We start from the raw sequence: 21,198 nt of genomic DNA on the forward strand, positions 1-21,198 counted from the left end.
GACTGTGTGTGTAGTAATGGTTTTCATTAGTAATATATCACTTTTCTGTTCACTGCACAACTCTTGTTTTTACAGAAATAATTACCCCTTAATTTACTTGAATGTGTGTATAAAAATATGGATATAAGGATTTGCTGGATGCCCTTGAGAAACCTGGGAACACTTGTCCTTTGCACTTGTTACAGCTTTCAGATGTTTTTCTCGTTTAATGTGCTGCTGTACAACAAACTTCCATCTCTCACTCCAACACTGCATAATGTACAAAATAAAACACATCCATCTGCTGTAAACATGTCTTTTCTAAATTCATTTACTAGCTGAATTAAAAATATATCTGAGGTGGTTTCACTTTTGGCATTTTTCTTGCCCCGAATTACTTGGGAGGATAATTCTGTACTGAAGTGAAAAGTTACGGAACTGTTGCTTCCAATCCCTTCTTGTTTCCATTTGTTCTTGGCCTAGAGGTACGTGGGGGTGAATGACTGGCTGTAGGGGTGGATGAAAAGGCTGGTGTGTTCAGTGTACTAAAGACATGTTATGAAATAGTTTCTCCTAATTATCAGAGTTCTGTATTGTGTTCCTGCAGATATCTTGGAAACATAAGACTCGCAGGTATAAATCCTTTCCTTGCCCTTTCTTAGTCACCAACAATTTGCTTGATCATGAGAAGTTTAGCAAATTTAAGCATAGTCCATAAGAAAATCATTTGTGGACTTTTATCAGTCTGACAAAGAAGACATGCATACATTAAAAAAAAATTAATAATCTATAAATTCTTCTTGAAAGTAGAAATAATGGCTGATCACCTCAAATCTGAAAAAAATGCAAAATGATGCAAAATAAAAACTTGTTATTATCGTTTGTTATATAACAGAATGAATTTCTACACTACTGAGCAACATCCTAATGTAAAGAGAAAAAGAGATGACATTTCAACAAACTCTGCCCCCTACTAACATTTCTTGACCTACAAATAGTTTTGTATCAGATCTTCTTGTTTGCAAAGAAGAATGCTCTCACTTTTAATCACTTTTAATTTCATTTCGTGTATATAGGACATGAAAGTATTACAGAGTTTATCCAAAACTATATACACTAGAGTCCCGTTAATCCGAACTGACATATTCAATTTTTTTTTTAATTCTCCTTATTGAAATGAAAGAACATTATATAATGTAGATTTACTTGCATTTTATTAGTCATATTTTACTAGAATAACTTAATGTAAACATAATTACACATCATAAACCATCAATCATTGGTCGTTTATCTTTAAAAAATCTATTAGTTTATTTTGGCGTAGTGACTGGAACCTACTCGAAGATGCCGTGTTAAACCACCGTCTCACAAACATCACATCAGTGGGCGTAGCAGCGGAGGGTTGCTCGACGTAGCGTACGGAAAGTTCTAAGGTGGCCGCGGCATCTGAATGTGACACTAGTTGTTCATTGTGGTCTTCTTCGTCGTCACTCTGTTCCTCATCAACTCCAGATTCTTTCTCCACCATAGGTACAATTTCTTGGTCTGTGTGTAATTGATGACAGTCAGCTTCCATCCACTCGCTAATGTCATTTTAATAGTTTTTTTCTCCTCTACGGGTTCTTAACTACCCTACTGTAATTTTATACAGTATTTTATTAATACAACTGCTAAAGAGTGGACATTTCAAATTACAGTATGTACTGTACTGTATTGTAGAAACTATTTTTCTCAGACAGTTGAGGCGCTGTCCTTCTGACCCCAACTTGGCAGGTTCAATCCTGGCTCAGTCGATGGTATTTGAAAGTGCTTAAATATGTCAACCTCGTTTAAGTAGATTTACTGGCACGTAAAAGAACTCCTGCGGGAGAAAATTCCGGCACCTAGGTGTCTCCGGAAACCGTAAATGTAGTTAGCGGGACGTAAAAACAATAACATTATTATTAGAAAATATTTTCCGGTTAATCCGAAAATTTTGTAATCCGAACAGACTCCGGTCCCAATTAGTTCGGATTAACAAGACTCTACTGTATAACTAAAGCTAGTCCAGTGGTGCAAGAATAGTGTGCCCATTTATTACCCAGATTACTAGCCAGTCCAAGGATATTACTGTAATTCCGGACTAGATGCTGAAACGGGGTTCACTCAGCCTCTCGTGACTCACAAAAGAGCTGTTGATATGAGAGGCAGCGGACCTGGTCATGAAAGCCAAGCAATATAGCTTAAGATATCGTCGCTCTGACTGCGTGACTATACGGTACAAGCACGCCTACCGGCTGGTCAGCGGACTTCTCAATAACAGCCTACTACAAGAACATACAAAAGCTGCAATGGAAGGAACTCTGCTTGTGTAATCACCACCTTTTTATTTATTTTTTTATTTTACACATTTTTGACAACTATTCACCATCATTTCAACTATAGGAAAGGAACAAACAAGAGTCAAATCAAGTCATAGGCCTATATAGAGATAGGAATAAGAAAAAGAACAATTATTTGTGTATTTATCCCATTATGTGTTCTCTTGCTTGCAGCTTCTTTCTTTTCATCTGTCCAATGTCCAGCTCCATAGCTAAATGGTTAGCCTGGTGGCCTCTGGTCACAGGGGTCCAGGGTTCGATTCCCGGCAGGGTCGAGAATTTTAACCATCATTGGTTAATTTCACTGGCACGGGAGCTGGGTGTATGCGGCGTCTTCATCATTTCATCCTCATCACGATGCGCAGGTCGCCTACGGGGGTCAAATAAAAACACCTGCACCTGGCAAGCCGAAAATGTCCTGACACTCCCGGCACTAAAAGCAGTAAGCCATTTCATTCCATCTGTCCAATGTTGTTTCTTCTTGGTCACTTTTTTTGGCTCCTGGAACCCTTCAAATGTTTGTACAGTAAAATACCAGTAAAACAAAATTTTGGGAACCTCAGACATTAATTTGATAGTCCCAGAGAAGAGTGACCGAAGTCCATAATTGGTCAAATTCTGATTTTGTGTTTCAGTTGGTTTAAGTCATATCTTGCTGTGAGAATAGTGGTTTAAGTCAAGGTTAATACAAGCATGAACGAATATTTATGGGAAAATGTAAATAATTTTGTTGTTGATTTGAATAGAAAAAAGAGGTAGAACTGAATTCATGTCTACAATCTTTGGTCATGACTTTAGTCACTTCTCTTTGGAGCTCACAAATTTTTTATACTGAAATAAGTAACCTCCTATTGTTATATATGTTGTAGGTTCTACATTACTTCAGCATAAATTTACAGATAAAAAAGCTTAATATTTATAAGATTATAGGAAAATGAGTATATATGTACAAGATTATGCTCTAAATTTTCAGCATATCAAATTTTACATTGTTCCAGTACATTTTGTTCTGGACTTTATTTTTTGAAAAAGTATGATTTTCTTCTGAACACTCCCAGGCACAAAAGAACATTCAAGACAGATTCTGGCACATCACTTCATAACAAAAGAAAATCTTAAAAGACTACATGCCATGTTTGTTGCCTAAACAAGAGTGAAACTCTGTCGAACACTGAGGCACATATTCCTCTTCCACCTCATCACACGGATTTCCATCACCCATAATGTCTGCCACAATTTCTTTATCTCAGCAATTTCTTTTACCTATAATGTCTGCCACAATTTCTTTATCAGTGATTTCTTTTTGCACTAACACATCACAGTCCACATCGACATAATCGGAACATCCAACCTTTCACACAGATGCTTAAAGTTTTCCTCTGTTTCTGCATCATCCAACATTTCACTTTCTGTGATGTCGTCTACATAAACCACTCCCATTTTTTCTAAAGCAGTCTGCTATGATTTCTTCTTTCAGTGACCTGTATGCAGCACTAAATATCTGCACTGCTTCCAATACGTTGACAATGTCTCTCTCCGAGGAAATATTATGCAGGAAATTGGCTTCAATTTATACTTTATTTACAAGAAGTGAATGCTACATAATGATGTACTCCATAGCTGAGTAAAATATTTGTCTTAAATACACCATAATCTTCACATGCTGTTGATCATATTTGCCATGCGGCTTTCTTACCTTCCCCTGATATTTATAATTGGCTAGTTTCATCCGTGTGTTGTCATAATGAGGTGCTGTCTCATATTAGCTGCATAGGAACGTGTTGTGCGAAATGCACAGCGATTAAAACAGGATGAATGTCAAATATATTTTGAAAAATTAAAGTTAAATATAGGGAGCCTCCGTGGCTCAGGCGGCAGCACGCCGACCCCTCAGCGCTGGGTTCTGTGGTTCAATGGCCACTACAAGAGAGTTTGTGCTGGACAAAGCGGAGGAGGGACGGGTTTTTCTCCGGGTACTCCGGTTTTACCTGTCATATTTCATTTCATCAACACACTCCAATACCATTTCATTTCATCTGCCGTTCATTCATCATTGCCCCAGAGGAGTGCGAAAGGCTTTGGCAGCCGGCACAGTTCCTGTCCTCGCCGCTAGATGGGAGCTTCATTCATTCCACTCCTGACGCAGTAGAATGACTGGAAACAGGCTGCGGATTTTCAAAGTTAAATATAAGCAAAAGGGCTAAATATTAATTTGTTATAGTGTAAGTTGGGAATTTGTTATGATGGAATATTTTAAGATACATTAAATAGGGAAAAGGGAAAGAGCCTAAAAATAAATTTGCAATTCTGAACATTTCATTATATTGGCATTCATTCAGCAACATTTTACAGCATCTTGTTTATGGATGTGGTTTCATCACGGATGTTGTGATTGTGTCTTGTTATGATTGAAATATTTTTTTAGCGAGTCTAGTCATCCTGCAGCTTTTACAGATAAACGAAGTTCAACAATTCCTTCGACATAAACTTACACCCAATGCAATATAATTCTACATTACCAATTCTATAAAAAGAGGTACCCACATACACGAATACAATATCTAATGATGCAATAATGATAAACTACTTGCAGAGTAGAGTACTTTGATATTAATAAAACCCAAACCTCACTGCACTACAGCCCTGATTGGCGTTGGCCACTAAAGCAATTGCTGCTCAACTTGAAAGTCTGCGGAATGTAGACATGTAGACAGTGTGATGAATCCTCTCAACCGTTATTCTTGACGTCCTAGACAGATCGCTATCTCACCATCTGATAGCTCCTCACCTCAATCCAGCCTTCTAGGTAAAAATTCCAACCAGGCTAAACACATGGAAATGAAATTTTTTGTATGCTCACAATAAGGATACAAGTGAAACTAAATTACCTATTAACACACCCCTTTGGAAAGATAACCTGTTAAATGTCACCTAAACATTTTTATTGAATTAAAAACAAGCAACACCAAAAAAGTACTGAAAATCATGAACCAGAACATACCAAGCCAGAAAAGAAAGCTTTCCTAAACTTGCCATAACATCTAAAGTATATGAGGGATACAGTTTCATTAAAAATTACAAGAAAGAGAATCTTAAAAAAGGCAATAGTCTGATTATGAAAATAGAATCATACAGGCACAGTTCAGTTGCCAATTTTTGCCATTTGTTTTATGTCCACTGGCACAGGCAGGTCTTATGGCAATGATTGGTAAGGAAGCAACCATGGCCTTAAGGCGTGCACGTGCTTGGTGTGAAAATGGGGAAACCACGGAAAACAATTTTCAGGGCTACCGATAGTGCGATTCCAACCTACCTTCTCCCAAATGCAAGTTCACAGCTATGCGACTCGAACTTTGTGGCCAACTTACTCTACAGTTCATTCACAGACTCTGCCAAACTAAATCTTGCAAATGAACGAGCTCTATTCATTCCAAAATTCAAAGAATCGGAGGGAGAGGTCTGAGTAGAATTGTCACTTTTACTCTGCTGTTCCTCCTGCTCTTGTCACCAGTCATCTTCGCTTAGTTCCTGGAGAGTAGATATATCTTGCTGTTGCAAATTACTTCTGTGCTCCACATTTTAGGTATCATCCAGAACATGAACATAGAAAACTGCAGAATAGTTACAGCATATGGCTCTTTTACATACTCCATTTGTGAATCACGCTGGAGGATTGGGAACTCTGGGTATCATGTCAGATGGAGTGGGGAAGACTCAAATTGTGAATACCATAAATAGAGAAAGAAGGTGAAGCAAAATTACATAAATAAGAAAGCAAATTTTTTGTAAAATCCAACAGAGGTCAGAAATGACCCTTCCATCCTTCTAGGTTAATTGAATTGTGGGGGCCAAGCAGTTAAGGCTGGGGCACCCAAATTTCAAGCATGGTAAATAAAGCCTAAATGATGGAAAGTCATATAATCTGAAAGAAATCTAAGATAATTACGGCAACAGCAGAGTGTTGAATTCATAGATGGGTCACAAATGATCCCTCCGACTTTCTGAAAAATCGGACGTCATAAAAAATAAAATTGTGTAATATTTATGCATGGTTTTAAGCCCGCGATACTTTCTTGTGCTTCAGAAAGACTGTAGATTACAATAACGAAGAATACATCATTCATTATCCTTACCATTGTTTGTTGAATCACACACTTATTGCGAGCATGGCAGCAGGATAGTACAGAGTTTTGTGCAACAGTCAAGATTTTTACTTATGAATTAACAAATATTTCCAATAATGGTAAACTTTGGTATGGACTATATTGTTGACTCCCCTATGAGTCTACTGACACACTAAGATGTCAATTATGTCTTATTATTGACGTGACAGTGGATTGTAAATATAGCTGTCCTGAAAATCCAACGCTATGCACATGGAGTCCTACTGTCTCGGACATTTGTATTCCCTTACTAGTTTGATGCTGAGTGAAATATTGTAAGTTTTGGAGGAAGAACCGACATTTGGAGAGGAGCAGCACATCAAACTTCCTGATGACTGGTGTGAAATGGTTGATGATAATGACAGATGAGTACGAAGGTAATCTAAATTACATTGGTAGAAACCTACTTCTGGGTAAATGTGAAGGGCAAATTGCTTCAACAAAATATAAAAAAGGGAAGGCTAGGTCCAGTGGTAGCCAAAGTATTACTGAAAGATTGCAGATGGAAATGAAAAACCAAAAAACCATGCAAAAGGAAGCTGTCACACGAAAATAAAGAGAGTCATATATAAGATTGGGCCAGTACTACTGTTTCCGATATCCCTTATAGAAAAGTCAAAAGCATTAGTAGGTCAAATTGCAACACAAAAGAAGCAACTCCAAAGTGAACAAGATCACAGTCTACATCTCAGTTGATGACTATTTTCAAGTCCCCCCCCACCTCAGATGATTTGCAAAATTGTGAAATCCTGCTAACTCCTTTCTCTCCCACTGGCTATAGGATACCTTTCCACCTTTGCACATGTATACAGCAATGTAAAATGAAAGGCTAAAATAATTTGGACTTGGAGAAAGTGTAGTCCTACTTGTCATTGATGCAGGTGGAACTGAATCAAACGTGGGAAATACAATATTTTTAACAACTACTTTACATTCCAGAAATAGGTAAGATATAGGGCTTCAAAGGGAATAAGTGCAACAGGGACATTTCAAGAAAACCAGACACGGAAGTGCCCCCTTCGAAGAAAGGTGGACAGGAAAAAGAAGAAGGGGGTCATACAACTGCAGGAGTTTTGGTGGTGCGTTGCTGGTACACTGCAATGACAACAGTGTTGTCACTGCTGATAAGAACTACAAACAAAAAAAATATGCAATGTGTCTGTACCACAATGAAAGCTGTTCAAGTCCTGTAGTTGCATCCGAAGAGTGGATCAGCTTGACCAGTTTGGACTTCACCTGAAATGCTTCTGTGGATATCATAATCAGTAAATATATAACTGTAAATAGCGTATACAGTATTGTAATAAGTCTTTAGTGGAAATTGTAGATCTACTTTACAGTGTAAATTGGATAAGATAATTCAACTCTCTAACACTACCTAGCTTGCAACATAACTGTACAGTATAATGCTGAGCAACTAGTGTTGTTGAACTGACCTGAGTACATAGCGTCTGATATATCGGACAGCCTGTGTAAATAAAACTACCGGTATCACTTTTATGAACTTTCCGATTGTTGGAATGTGTTTCTGCAAATATTAAGAGTGGAAATGTGTAAATAAACTGAAATAAAACACAAAAAATTAACTTTATGCACTAATGGGTTAAGCCTTCATGAATTTTCTGCCAAGATTTTATACATTAGTCTAGAATCTTTTTACCCATGCACTTTCTCCCCTTTTTGAGAAGAAAATCACATTGTTACATCTGTGTTTAAAAAGTACAGGCATCTAACACCGAGAAGGCACATCCTTGAACATGCGTTGTGGATCAACATTTCAATCTAAATTGCTACAAAAGTAGTAAGTTGTTAAAACAGAGTGCTAGGCAACACCAATTCCCTTTCTGTGTCTTCGCAGTATTGGTTTCAATGATGTTATCTGGCACATCTAGGAGATATATTTTTTAGGCCCTAACTTAACATAAATTTATTTATCGCACACTGGTATGTAAGAAGTGTAATAGTTAAGAGAGAAAATTATGCATTAACTTTTAGATTTTTATCATTTCTTCTTCAGGATTTTTTTGTTTTTTTTTTTCAAAAATTATCTCAACTTTTCCTGCTTTCATAATTTTCCTATAGGATTTTTTGTGTCAAAATTCCTAAGAAAAAACATGAGGAAATGTAAGAAAAAAATGGTCATTAGATTTACACTACTTCATTTTTAAGTGTTACATAATCTTTAACCCTTCAGAATATTAAGTATCTTCATTAAAGTTTGCAGCCGGGCTGAGTGGCTAAGACAGTTGAGGCGCTGGCCTTCTGACTCCAACTTGGCAGGTTTGATCCAGGCTCAGCCCGCTGGTATATGAAGGTGCTAAAATTAGTCAGCCTTGTGTTGGTAAATTTAATGGCATGTAAAGGAACTCCTAAGGGATTAAATTCCAACACCTCAGCGTCTCCGAAATCCATAAAAGTAGTTAGTGGGACATAAAAACAAATAACATTACTGTACTACTAATGTTTGCAAATCCATCAGACAGAATGAAGTCAAAATGTCATCAGATGTTTGAAAAAAATAAAGTTGTTTCCTACGAGGTTCCTTGCTATGTAACTTTTCTTTTTAACATTTCCTTAGGCTATAAAAAGTAGATTTTCAGCGACATTGGAATAGGAAAGGAATAAGATTGGGAAAGTAGCAGCTGTGGTTTTAAGGTACAACCTCAGCATTTTCCTGTTGTGAAAAAGGGAAACCAGGAGAAACCATCTTCAGGGCGTCAAACAGAGTTCAAACCTAGCATCCCCCAAATGTAAGCACACAGCTACATAACCCATGCCATGTAGCCAATTCCTCGGTTTTGTGATAATTATGAATTATAAATATGATGTGATCAATATTATATGAACTACAGAACCAAATATTAATTACACTAAATGTTAGAATTTTTTTTACCACATTATGAGCTAAGCCTACATGAATTTTCACATTTTACTTGCTGTTTCTTGATGGATGCAGTATTTTTTCATCTCTCTCTAGCACAGACCAGAGTAAAATGTAGCTTCTGCTGAAGTTGCAGTCCTATGTATAGCTGTGAGAGTATGGGTGGTGCCGAGTAACGACATTCAGAGCCAGTAGCAGTGATTGGGAATTAGAAGTGGGGTGGGGTGGGGAATGGACAGACAACAATAAGTACGCGGGTTTGTGGGATATGGGGGATGGTGATATTTACATCAAAACTTTTAAAAAAGAAAAGCTACAAAATGGTAACTTTTTTATGCTCTCTGAGCAACATGAACTAGGCACAAATATACCCCCTCTACCCTTCCTCACACCACATACAAAGTCTCCACTACTTGCTATGGCACTATACAAATCGGTTAGCCGCGACGAACGACATTTTATATTTATTTCCGCTAATAATTTTATTAATAATTAAAGAAAATAAAGGAATTAGCTTGTAGACAACAGGACTTGTACAATTTTTTAAATCATTCCTATCATTTCTAGTTCCAGTCTACTAAAATGGAATAAAAATGTAATGTTTTCTCCACTAAGTGTGGGGGACTGCCCCCCCCCCCCCCCCCCCTTAATCGCTGTTACTATTCAGAGCACTGACCAGTGTGTGTGTATGAGATGAAACGTGCCACTCGGTCAGCTGTGCTACGAAGCACTTTCTGGCCCATTGAGGAAAGCAATGGCAAACTAGCTCACACATCATCCCTAGTAAAACTCATTTTGGGGCCATCATTGATTTTTGCAGTTTCCCTATGACTACATAAACTTTGGTACAGCTATTTTAGGACCCAACCAGTCTTTGCGTTGATGAACTAACAGACAGACAGACAGACAACATAAATTATTTTTCAACGTCAGAGGAGGCAAAATGAGTAAAAATGTAGAATAATTAACCACAAAGAAGGTTATTCTGAAATATCTAAGATGATGATCTACTTACCTTTGAAAATAAGATGAACGTAGCCATTGAAATGCCATATGGCTTTTAGTGCCGGGAGTGTCCGAAGACAAATTTGGCTTGTCAGGTGCAGGTCTTTTGAATTGACGGCCGTAGGTGTCCTGCACGTCGTGATGAGGATGAAATGATGATGACAATACGTACACCCAGCCCTCATGACAGTGGAATTAACCAATTATGGTTGAAATTCCCGACCCTGCCGGGAATCGAACCTCAGACCCCTACGACCAAAGGCCAGCACGCTAGCCATTTAGCCATGGAACCGGAAAATGTAGCCATTAGGCCTAATGGCAATGCTTACCATGAATTATACTGACAAGGTTGTATAGCTGAGTTCATTGAAATGGGATCACCATTTCTAGGCACAGAATCCGATCTACAGGGATGAGAGTTTTCATTTTTAAAATCCCACACGCCTTGGCTGGGATATGAACTGCTTCCAGTTTGGTGAAAAGCCAATGAATATCCCACTTGCTTATCGCACCCCATGGTTGAAAAGTACACGAAATTTCACTACTTATAATTCTCAAGGAAGTTTAAAATATTATTACGAAAAGGGAGGGTAATACATCACACGCATACATAATTTTCAGGAAAGCTCTTGAATTACATGTAAACTCATACTGAAAAGTACAGGCCTATCCATTTCTAAAGAACACAAAACCTACATTATAATTTAAGTAACTGTGCAGTTTGGGCCACATAGCTATCAGCTTGCATTCAATAGTGGGTTCAAGCCCCACTCTTGACAGCCCTGAAGATGGTTTTCCATGGTTTCCCATTTTCACACCAGGCAAATGTTGGGGCTGTACCTAAAGGCCACAGATGCTTCCTTCCCACTCCCAGCCCTTGACTACCCCACCACCATATGACCTATCTGTGTTGGTGCAAAGTAAAGCAAATTGTAAGAAAATTGAAATACAGACAAACTTCAGAGTTAAAAAATAACCAACAGTTTACATAACAAATTTGCAAAATATAAACGTATGTTTCTGACATATTATAATCAGTTTTGGAGGTAAATTAACCTTATCTCCTTTACTTATTACACATCCCCGAGAGTAATTGTCATAGATTAAAAAACAAAACTACAGTCCTCATGACAATGTTACCATGGTAACCTGATAACTGCATGGATAGCAAAAGGCAAAAGAATGAAGCAATTACTTATGGAAGACTTACACGTTGTAATGGTGTAAACTTAAGATTGGTAACAAATTTGATTATTTAGCCTAGGAAATATTTTTAGATGAATGTGGGGCTCAACCTATTTCATTAGTTCTTCCAGATTATTTGTAGTGTAATACCAATGCCTAGTTAATCAATCAATCAATCACTCAATCAATCAATCCAATACATACTACCAGAAACTACACAAAACTTGAAATGAAAGCATCATTCGTGACACAGCTTCCAAATATTCAGGTCTTGTTGAGTGGCATGATATCCTCCATTATTTATTACTGAATAACAGATTAACAGACTCCTTTTGCAGAAGAAATAATTTGCGGAATGTGTGCCTGTGTGCGTTAGACCTTCATCCGCCAAGGCATTTTCCTCTTCAGTTCCCAACATTACGTACATATGAAAATTTCCTCACATTCTAATACTGGTAACTAATGGTAAGCTCAGTGTTTATTAGGTTCAGCTAATCTTAATGTTTTTTTATGAATATCTATTGCCTTGCACATGTAATGTCCAGTTTAAAAATCATTAATCAAGATGGCATGGAACAAGAAGCAGACCATCTAGACACAAAAAAAATTTCAGTATGCATGGAAGGTAAATAATTTTTAAACTGTGTTCAATTTTATCATTTACAGATGTACAGTTTCAGGTATATGAAGAGTTTTCTGCAAGTGTTTTCTATTTTTATTGCAAATTTGGGGTGATAATCACAGTCACCTACAGGCGAAATTGGGCATTATAACTTAATTACGTTAAGGATAGCAGGATATTCAGAATGCTGCTTCTAACTGAAATGCTCTTTTTCTTTTTTCCAACCTTCAAGTCCACAAAATATCGTGGGAAATCATTCAGTTGGAAGATGAAGATGTTGAGATGAAGGATCAGGCAATATAAACCTCACAACTAAAGTAGACGAATAAACATGCATGCAGAGAAATTAACGTACAGTCTATTGAAAAATCTGTACAACTGAATAATAACTAAGGTCCATAAGAACACCAATACTCACTGCAAACATAAAATAATTCTAAGGGCATGTTTCCAATGTGCTATTATAAAATAGCTAGTCCCTCATGGATCTTTGATGGTGATGATGATGATGTCAGCTTAGATGAAGCTTGCCAAAGCGCATGACAGATTTACGGGGCAACTACACTATGAAGAAATGCAAACTACTGAGACTTCAGAAGGACCCTAATTCAGGTGTATAGGGATTTGTACAGGACAAAACCTCAACAAGGCATCAGTCGTGGACCTGTAGCAAAATGATACCAACTGAAGTCTGCCAGTCAAGTGATTCACAACAGCATCTGCCAAAAAAATGTCCACAGCGATGATGTGCCTTATGTCCTGAAGGAACATGGCTTCTGTGCAAGCAACGCAAAATTACCCTCCATATTCATTGCTGGTATGAATTTCACTCATGCAGTTTACTGCAAAATGACTAAAACAGTACAAGTTTTGTCTATGACTTTTAATATTAAGCTTAAACAGTTTTCTTTCAACAAAAGAAAGTTCTGAAATAATGTAATTTGAGTTCTAGATATCGATGCATTTCTGTCTTGTGCAACGGTATAGGGAAACAAAGTTTGTATAATGCCCGTCACCTGTATGCCACACGCCTTTAATTTCCTCCAGAGCAGATTTAATTATTTGTTACCATAAAAAGATGTTCCAAGTTAAAATAAAATGATTGTGTAAAATAATACAATTTTCATTTTCAACCTGATGGGGAATTTACAGGTTAAGATAAAACTAATTGGCAAACTGGGAAAGAAGAAATGAGGTCTCTTGAGCTGAAGGATGTACCAATTTAGTAAGAAATAAGGAGTAAGTATCATCTGAATCTCAGTTTTCTCAACTGTACAGCTCAATTGTCAATTCTAAAGTGTACGTCTCCTTGCTTAAGGCATCTTATCTCAAACAGGAGCAAAATCATAGAAACACTCGCACAGCTCAAACAGTAATTACGCCAGATTAGAAGCAGTAGTTCCTATAGGCCCAAAATTCCTAGTTTATCATAAGTAATAGCTAGACTGAATAGCAACCGGCTGCACAGAAAGGGACCCAGTTGGCAATGATTTTATAGCAGAGCTGAACAAAGTGTCTCGGATGTAAAAATTGCATTTCTATGTTTTGACTTCTGGCACTAACTATGGGTCTTCTTATCAAATAAAATTACAAAGCAGTTTGATTCTTTGCCACTAGATGTCATATTTACAGTTTAGACTAGTAGTCACCACAATTGCACAAAATGTCAGGAAGTTTGTCTCAACGATCCATTGCCAAAGAAAAATAAGCCCACTCACAGTCAGTCATTCATTAAAGAGTACTTTATATTTAATGAAGATCCTTTTCCTCCACAATCACAGACTTCATATTAGCAGTGTCAATGGCTAATTTCTCTGGCTCCAGGTTTGGGTGTTTATGCCACCTCCAAAATTAGAATTCATCTTAGGTAGGGCACCATTCTTGGAGACCACCTATAGGGAGTAAACATGAAAGGCCTGCAACCGGCCTCTCTGAAGGCCATTAAAAAAAAATCTACCAAAAATTTGTTCCAAAGCATCATTTTAACATCACTCAAGCATTCTAAAGAATCTTGCCGTGAAGACTTGCAACCAAGTTCTCAATACATTTTCCACGAAATTCATCGATTGGCATTCGATGTAATTTTAAGGCCCTATCAGACAACCTATGTAGCCCGGGACAGGGTATCAATCCAGTCTCGGCCTGAGCATAGACGAGTGTGGTCATCGCCATAAATGATATACCTACAATAAAGAAGCAACAGCATAGTGAACTGATGAACTAGGAAGTTGAAGGAATGGCCAAAATTTCAAATAGCCTTTCAGAAAAAGTCTCTTCACCTCACACACAGCCATAGTAAATTACAGACCTTCTTGATGAGATTAACGACAATAACTTCAGATTTTGTACCTTTTGGCCCAAAGTATCATTACCACAAAAGACAATACTATTCATACGTCTGCAGGAGATGGTCAAGTAAACAACTTGAAGCAATTCAACAAGCAATAATAATCCTGAGTTAAACATCGGTCCCCCCAAGAAGACATGAAGAACTGGACCAATCCAACATTATACTTTATAAACAAACAATAATTGTTTATTGGGCCTAACATTTTATCAACTACAACCTGAGTAAAGACACACCAAAGTGCTGGAATTTTCTCCACAAAGAGGTTCTGCAAAGCTCCAGTTAACCTCGACCTACAGATGCAGGGCTCCTGTATCTATGCATTCTAAAAAAAAACAGTTATAATATTGATTATTCCTGCAATCAATCACATAACCTACTGCACAACTCAGCATATCAACTTGATAAGACAATATACACCTCCTCATAAATATCTCCTCTGATTATGGAGCTTCTCACAAAAGTTTACTGATATTCAATAACGAATAGGCCCTATACAAAAACATACTTTTCAATAGAATTAATAAGGTGAAACATCTACACACACCACCTGTTAATAACAGCCAATCACAATTTATCAGTTACTATGCCTACTTTTACTGTAAAATACGGTGAGAAACTTCATAATAAATTACGAACAAATGGACAAAAAGTTTCTCTTTTTTTAGTAAAAAAAAGTTTTATGAAAACCCACACAACAGGTACATTTCAAGGGAGTGACAATGCAAGATACTGTAAGAAAAATATCCCAGCAGAAACTCTGTAGTCTTTCCCCACCTCGCCGTAAGCCACAGGAATTCACATACTTATTCCAATCAACCAAAACAATACCTTCATAAACCAAGATTGGCACGCGACACACGAAAAATAACCAACAATATGACTGAAAAACACACAAAATAGTTGTATTTAAAATTGCATTATATAAATCCGTTAGATGGTGTAAATGCCCGCTAGAAATGCATCACGAGTAAGAATGCAAATTCCTAACACGAACAAGTAATCACTTGACAGTTCCATGAATGGAAACCATGAGGGTTTAACGTCAGTACAGCTGCAAAGTATCTCTGAACATTTAAGAACCGATGTTTATAAATTATCACCAACTGCTGCACTCCTTCAGGTTGTTCCTCAATTTAAATGGGTTAAAGATAACCTTTTAAAGACTGTCATAACAGAGTTGAAGATTAGATACATTACACTGCTTACAGAAACCCAGCATAACAAACGTACTTACGGATAGACGAAAAATAATGTGGTGGTTCCCAACAACAATACCCATGCAAACGTAGCAGGTATATATTTTGTGAAACTATCACATTTCGGCATTGTATCTGCAACTATAACAGACTAAAATTAAACCCGAAGTTTTCTGCTACAGGTCAACATGGCCGCACCTTCCACTACGGAACTATTTCTTCAGAATACGAAAATAACATAATAATGAAAACTTTGCTATACGTGACTTGTCAATGCATTCAATACCATACGTCAGCACAATTCAACACAAGTGTGTCAACTACAGAAAATTCATTAGGACCACATTCCGCTCCGATCTCTTCGCCCCCTGTCACTGTCCATACTAATATCCGTCCGCCACAACCATTGCCTTGTAGACCGAAACCATGGTAGCTGCATGTCAAAAACAAACATATTTTGCACCGTTCATGTCTGTAATTGAACATGCTTCGACCAGAAACGTTAGCAGGCTCCTAATGAAAAAAGAAGCTATATGAGCAATAAATTGATAACATTATTACTAGGGCCAAGACCATCTACAATAATAATTTATTTAACGCGCACAATGTGCAAAGAATTAATATACAAAACATTAATCTTCGTTACAAAATTTCACCAGTGATTCCGATCGCTGTTTACAACTTAAAACATGGTACCTAGTACAGTGTGCACCACATCTTGAACATACACACTTCAAACCTGGCTCATGATAATGCTATAATGGAACCCATGAACGGAGAACCTTGTCAGTAAGTGTCGCAGTTCATATCCACCTTGAACCCACTCGCGATTTAGCATGGCATCGGTAGAGTAGAAATCTTCCCAGATGTCAGCCTTCTCCGATGGTAGGTCTCGAAGCAGATGTTCATAGGGTGTTGTTGCTGGCAGTAACAACTGTAAACTTAGCCCTTCCACATAAAATCCCTCTCTGGATAGCTCATACACTAGCCGGGAAGGAGAGTGTTTGGAGAGGCACAGGGCCCTTTTCAAGTAGATTGCCTTCAACTTCTCGATTTTATCTGTTTCATACTCAAATGTTTTCCAAGCCATATGTTGCTATAGGGCCGATTTTTAAATGAAAGAGTTTTATCGCTTTTTCTAAAGACAAGTTTCTCAGATGCTTAACGTCAGATATTACTTTCATAGATGCATTTAGACGATCCATGAGATGGAGGGTGAAAACATTACCGATACCTTGGGTTTGAAAAATTACACCCAAGTATTTAAAATGCTTTACGGAGTTAAGTTCTTGGTCTCCATAAAAGAAGATTCCATGAGGCTCCCATATTCTAAACGTTATGGAAACTGTTTTTTTTTACATTCAGTTTGAGCTAATTTTTATTTATCCAACCTACTATTTGGTTGAATGATTCCTGGAGTTCCTTCTCTGATGTTGATATTAAGACCATATCATCAGCGTACATTAATAGTTTGACGCTTTCCTGGTATACCAAATCTACTATGTCTGCTGTCGCAATGATGAATAGTAGTGGACTTAATGGGTCTCCCTGTAATACCCCGGTTGCTTGTTCCAAAATAAATGATTTCGTAATGCCATCATTTACTTCTACTGAATTGTTGAGCAATAGGTTCCTAATCAGCGGTGTAAGGTAGTACGTACTACCAATGATACTCTCCAATTTTTCTAACAGTATGGTTCTGCTCATGGTGCCAAACGCTTTCGAATAATCTATGAAGATGGCATGCAGTTTACCCCCTGGTTTCTTTAAGGCTTCTTCTATGTCAGTCTGGAGACAGTGGACAGCTAAAGTCGTTGATTATCCTTTTCTAAATCCGAATTGCGACTCCGGTAGGTTATTTTGCACCAGTTTAATGAGACGTTTACCTCCTAGTGAAGTTAAAGTCTTTAGTAGAGTACATTTTAGCGCTATTCCTCTATACGAGTTGGGATCTGCGTTATCACCTCTGCCTTTATATAGCATTTTACTAGTAGATTTTCTCCAGTTGTCTGGTATCCTACCTTGCCGCAAGCATTCATTCATTAAGTGAGTGATGGATTCACCCTATTTTGGAAGAGCAGCTTTAAAATGTTCATTAAAAATGTGATCTTGGCCACATGCCTTGTTATAATTAGATGCTGTAATAGTTGATACAATCTCATTAATTGAAAATCCGTCAATTTCAGAGATTATTTGAAAAACTGGCACGAAATAATTAGTAGGTCGTGTGTCTCTCTCTTGAAGCACTGCACTCAAGTGCTTTTCCCAAACTTCCATTGGTAAGTTCCTGGAGAACTTCGGTTGTCTAGGCTTCAGAGCCAGGTAAGGATCTAGACTGGCACGTTCTATAAGTTTCTTTTCTTCTTCCTCTCTATAATGATGTTTGGCTTCTTTTAGTAGTAGTTTGTATGCTCTCCTTTTACTGGCATTTATTTCAAGGAATTCTTTTGTTTTCTCTCTTCTGGCTGGATATAATGCTTCCAGTACATCTCTACGGCGTTTATAGCATTCCTTGGTGAACCAGGGTTGAGATTTCCTGACCACAGGTATTGATGGTAGAGTAGCATTCTGGAGCAGCACTTCTACATATTATGCCGCCTCATTAAGATTACCCTCTGGTAATAGGTTAAGTATCGTTTGATTATCTTCACCACAGATAAGAGACGGATTACCTTTTCTACTTATTTTTGTACGGTCTCTAACTGTATCAAGCATACTAGGCCTATTCCCCAGCTGCAAGGAAGTTGCAACTGTTAAGTGTTTACGTTGCTCCTCGAGAATGACCTCCTGCTTGATCGGCACAAACTTGGAGTTTATAAACACCAAATCTATTGTGTTAGCAACATTATGAGACATGTAGGTATTCATGTCAGAGGCATTCACCAAGCCAAGACCTTGCTCTTCGAAGAAGTCCAAAACTTCTGTTGATTTCGATGTTCTGTATCAATGAAAAAATTGGTAAGTTCTTTAGGTGAGTGATGGATTCACACGATTTTGGAAGAGCAGCTTTAAGATGTTCATTAAAAATGTGATCTGGGCCAAATGCCTTGTTATCTTTAGATGCTGTAATTTAGGTCTCCGGCAAGGATAATGGCATCTTCTCCAGTAGTCACAGTTAAAGCTTTACTAACTTTCTCTATAATCTCAGTTGAAGAGAAATCTGGCTGGAAATATACACATACACAAACACACGGCTTGGTTCGAACTACTAAAGCGTTCGTAGATCTGTATTGTACACTAAATGGTGAGAATTGATCCGTGAACAGACATGCAATGCCTCTTTTGGACCTCCCTACTGAATAATTTTCTGCCATGACGAATGTTGAATAGTGTCTACTAGTTTGCCACGCATGCGTTAAAAATGTTTCCACTAGGATTATTACATCAAATTCCTGTATCATCTTTACTAGTGTGTTTGTCATGTTCAGCAGTCCTTCAGTATTCCATAATAGTAGCTTAATCTTTGATATAGGCAAAACGTTGTCGTCCTTATCAGAATTTGGTTGAGAGCATTGTACCCGAACCGTTATGGGGTCGAAAATTATACCTCCTGAACAAAATCTTTCCTGGCCAGAATTCTGGGTTGTTTACTTTTTCTAGGTGGTCAAAACCAATAACAATTCGGAACGCCTTATTTATACCTTTTGTGTCTAATTGTCACAAATAATGTCATCAGATATATTGTTATTTCGAAGAAATTTAATAATATCCTCTCTCTCCATGTTCTGATGAAGTTTGGCTATGTACAACCAGGCTGTTCTATTAGCCACTCTTAGGTTGCTAGTTTCTCAGTCTTTCTCGAACCTATGATTACCTCTCTACGGTGCCGGTTTCTCTTCACAGCCTCCGTCCAAGTGTCCTCTTCGGTGTTATCAGATGACGGTTCTTTGTCTTCAGTCACTCGAATGTTCTGTTCGTGGCTACTTTACTCCACATGTGGTGGTTTCGGAGCCGATCCTTTCTTGGCAGTGATTCGAGGATGCTGAACTACAACAGAAGTACTGGCTCCTTTAGAACTGTTCTTACGTTCTTCATTTTGTCTAGGCATCGTTTTATTTATCTCCTCCACAAACGTTTGCTTGATACTTTCCCTAGGACTTCTTATTTCTTCCCATATTGCTTTTAATTCCTCCTTTCCATGTCTTAACATAATTAAATCATCTTTGCATATCTTGCACATCCATAGTAATGTAGTGCTACGCTTTTTGAGAGCCGCATAGTCACCCGCATTAACTCCGGAACACTCCTTGTGAAACCACTTACGGCAGCTTCCATCACAGCCCACAGCAGCACTGGCCTCTGTTATCTGTTTTCCACATTCTCCGCACGGACCATCTACAACAATGTGTATGTTGGGTAATCAGCCCGAAGGCTGGTTTGATCCTCTGCAGCTTCGCCAACAGCTGTCATAAATAGCCTAGGCGTCACTGAAGAGGCGTACTAGGGAAACGAGGAGTGAGGTAGTTTCCCGTTGCTTTCCTCACCGAGCCAGCAGTTGCTCTTACATATCAGTCTGCCAAGCCCACTGAAATGTATGCACCAACTGACCCTATGAGCGATATTTTCACACCATTCATAACAGGGACTGGCTGCATAAGGAATGGTATTACTAGCATCACTCATACCTCAGTCACTTTCATATTGTCAAAGCCAAGGATGAGACTTTGACAGGTCAATGAAAGTAACAAATTTGATATAGCCCATACCAGAAGACATAGTGCACTGTAAACACTACATCTCGCCAGCAAAGGCATTCTACAACAATATCAGACCTTAATTCAAAAACAACATGGCCGACGCATCGGTTCCATGTATAGTACGCGAACCTTTTCTTGAGCCCTGAACTCCATAGTGCTGAATGGGAACTTGGGCTCAAGAATAGATCCGCGTACTATAAACATGCCTGTGATACATAAACATAACCTTATGGTTATCGTATTGAGTCTCTAAGCTGTCAATAATAACGAACAGAATGATTTACTTTGTGTATTAGACCAATACTATCTAGAAATACCCTATATTTAGATAAGCAATGTGTGGATAATTCAAAATATAAATATATTCTATTAACTAACATGATAATTGCTATTTTGCTTTATGTCGCACCGACACAGATGGGTCTTATGGCGATGATGGGACAGGAAATGCCTGGGAATTGGAAGGAAACAGCCATGGCCTTAATTAAGGTACAGCCCCAGCATTTGTCTGGTGTGAAAATGGGAAACCAAGGAAAACCATTTTCAGAGCTGCCGACAGTGGGATTCGAACCCTCTAACTCCCAGATGCGAGCTCACAGCTGCGCGCTCCTAACCACAACGCCAACTAACCCGGTGAACAATTATTGTAAAGGAAATAGATAATATATGATTGCATTCTAAATTAAAGTCCTGGGGGAATATTTGATGCGTTCCAATTCAGTCAGTTAATGAATAAGTCACTAATGATCCGAATCTAGGG

The 21,198-nt window shown here is 38.0% G+C and overlaps 1 protein-coding gene across 4 annotated transcripts in view; it reads right to left on the minus strand.

The window, feature by feature from the left end:
* The window catches only part of Zdhhc8 (zinc finger DHHC-type containing 8), a 297,113-nt gene extending 280,985 nt beyond the window's left edge, over positions 1–16,128 (minus strand). For 3 of the 4 annotated variants that reach the window (XM_067141524.2, XM_068226294.1, XM_068226293.1), the window contains exon 1: positions 15,780–16,128. In XM_067141524.2, coding sequence (XP_066997625.1) covers positions 15,780–15,871 — 92 coding nt within the window. In that variant the 5' untranslated portion in view covers positions 15,872–16,128. Of the gene's footprint in view, positions 1–10,398; positions 10,480–15,779 lie in introns of those variants that run through there. The other variant, XM_068226295.1, reaches the window with a different exon arrangement.
* Between the last annotated feature and the right edge of the window lie 5,070 nt (positions 16,129–21,198).

This window comes from Anabrus simplex, chromosome 2, assembly GCF_040414725.1.
Source record: "Anabrus simplex isolate iqAnaSimp1 chromosome 2, ASM4041472v1, whole genome shotgun sequence".
Lineage (NCBI taxonomy): Eukaryota > Metazoa > Arthropoda > Insecta > Orthoptera > Tettigoniidae > Anabrus > Anabrus simplex.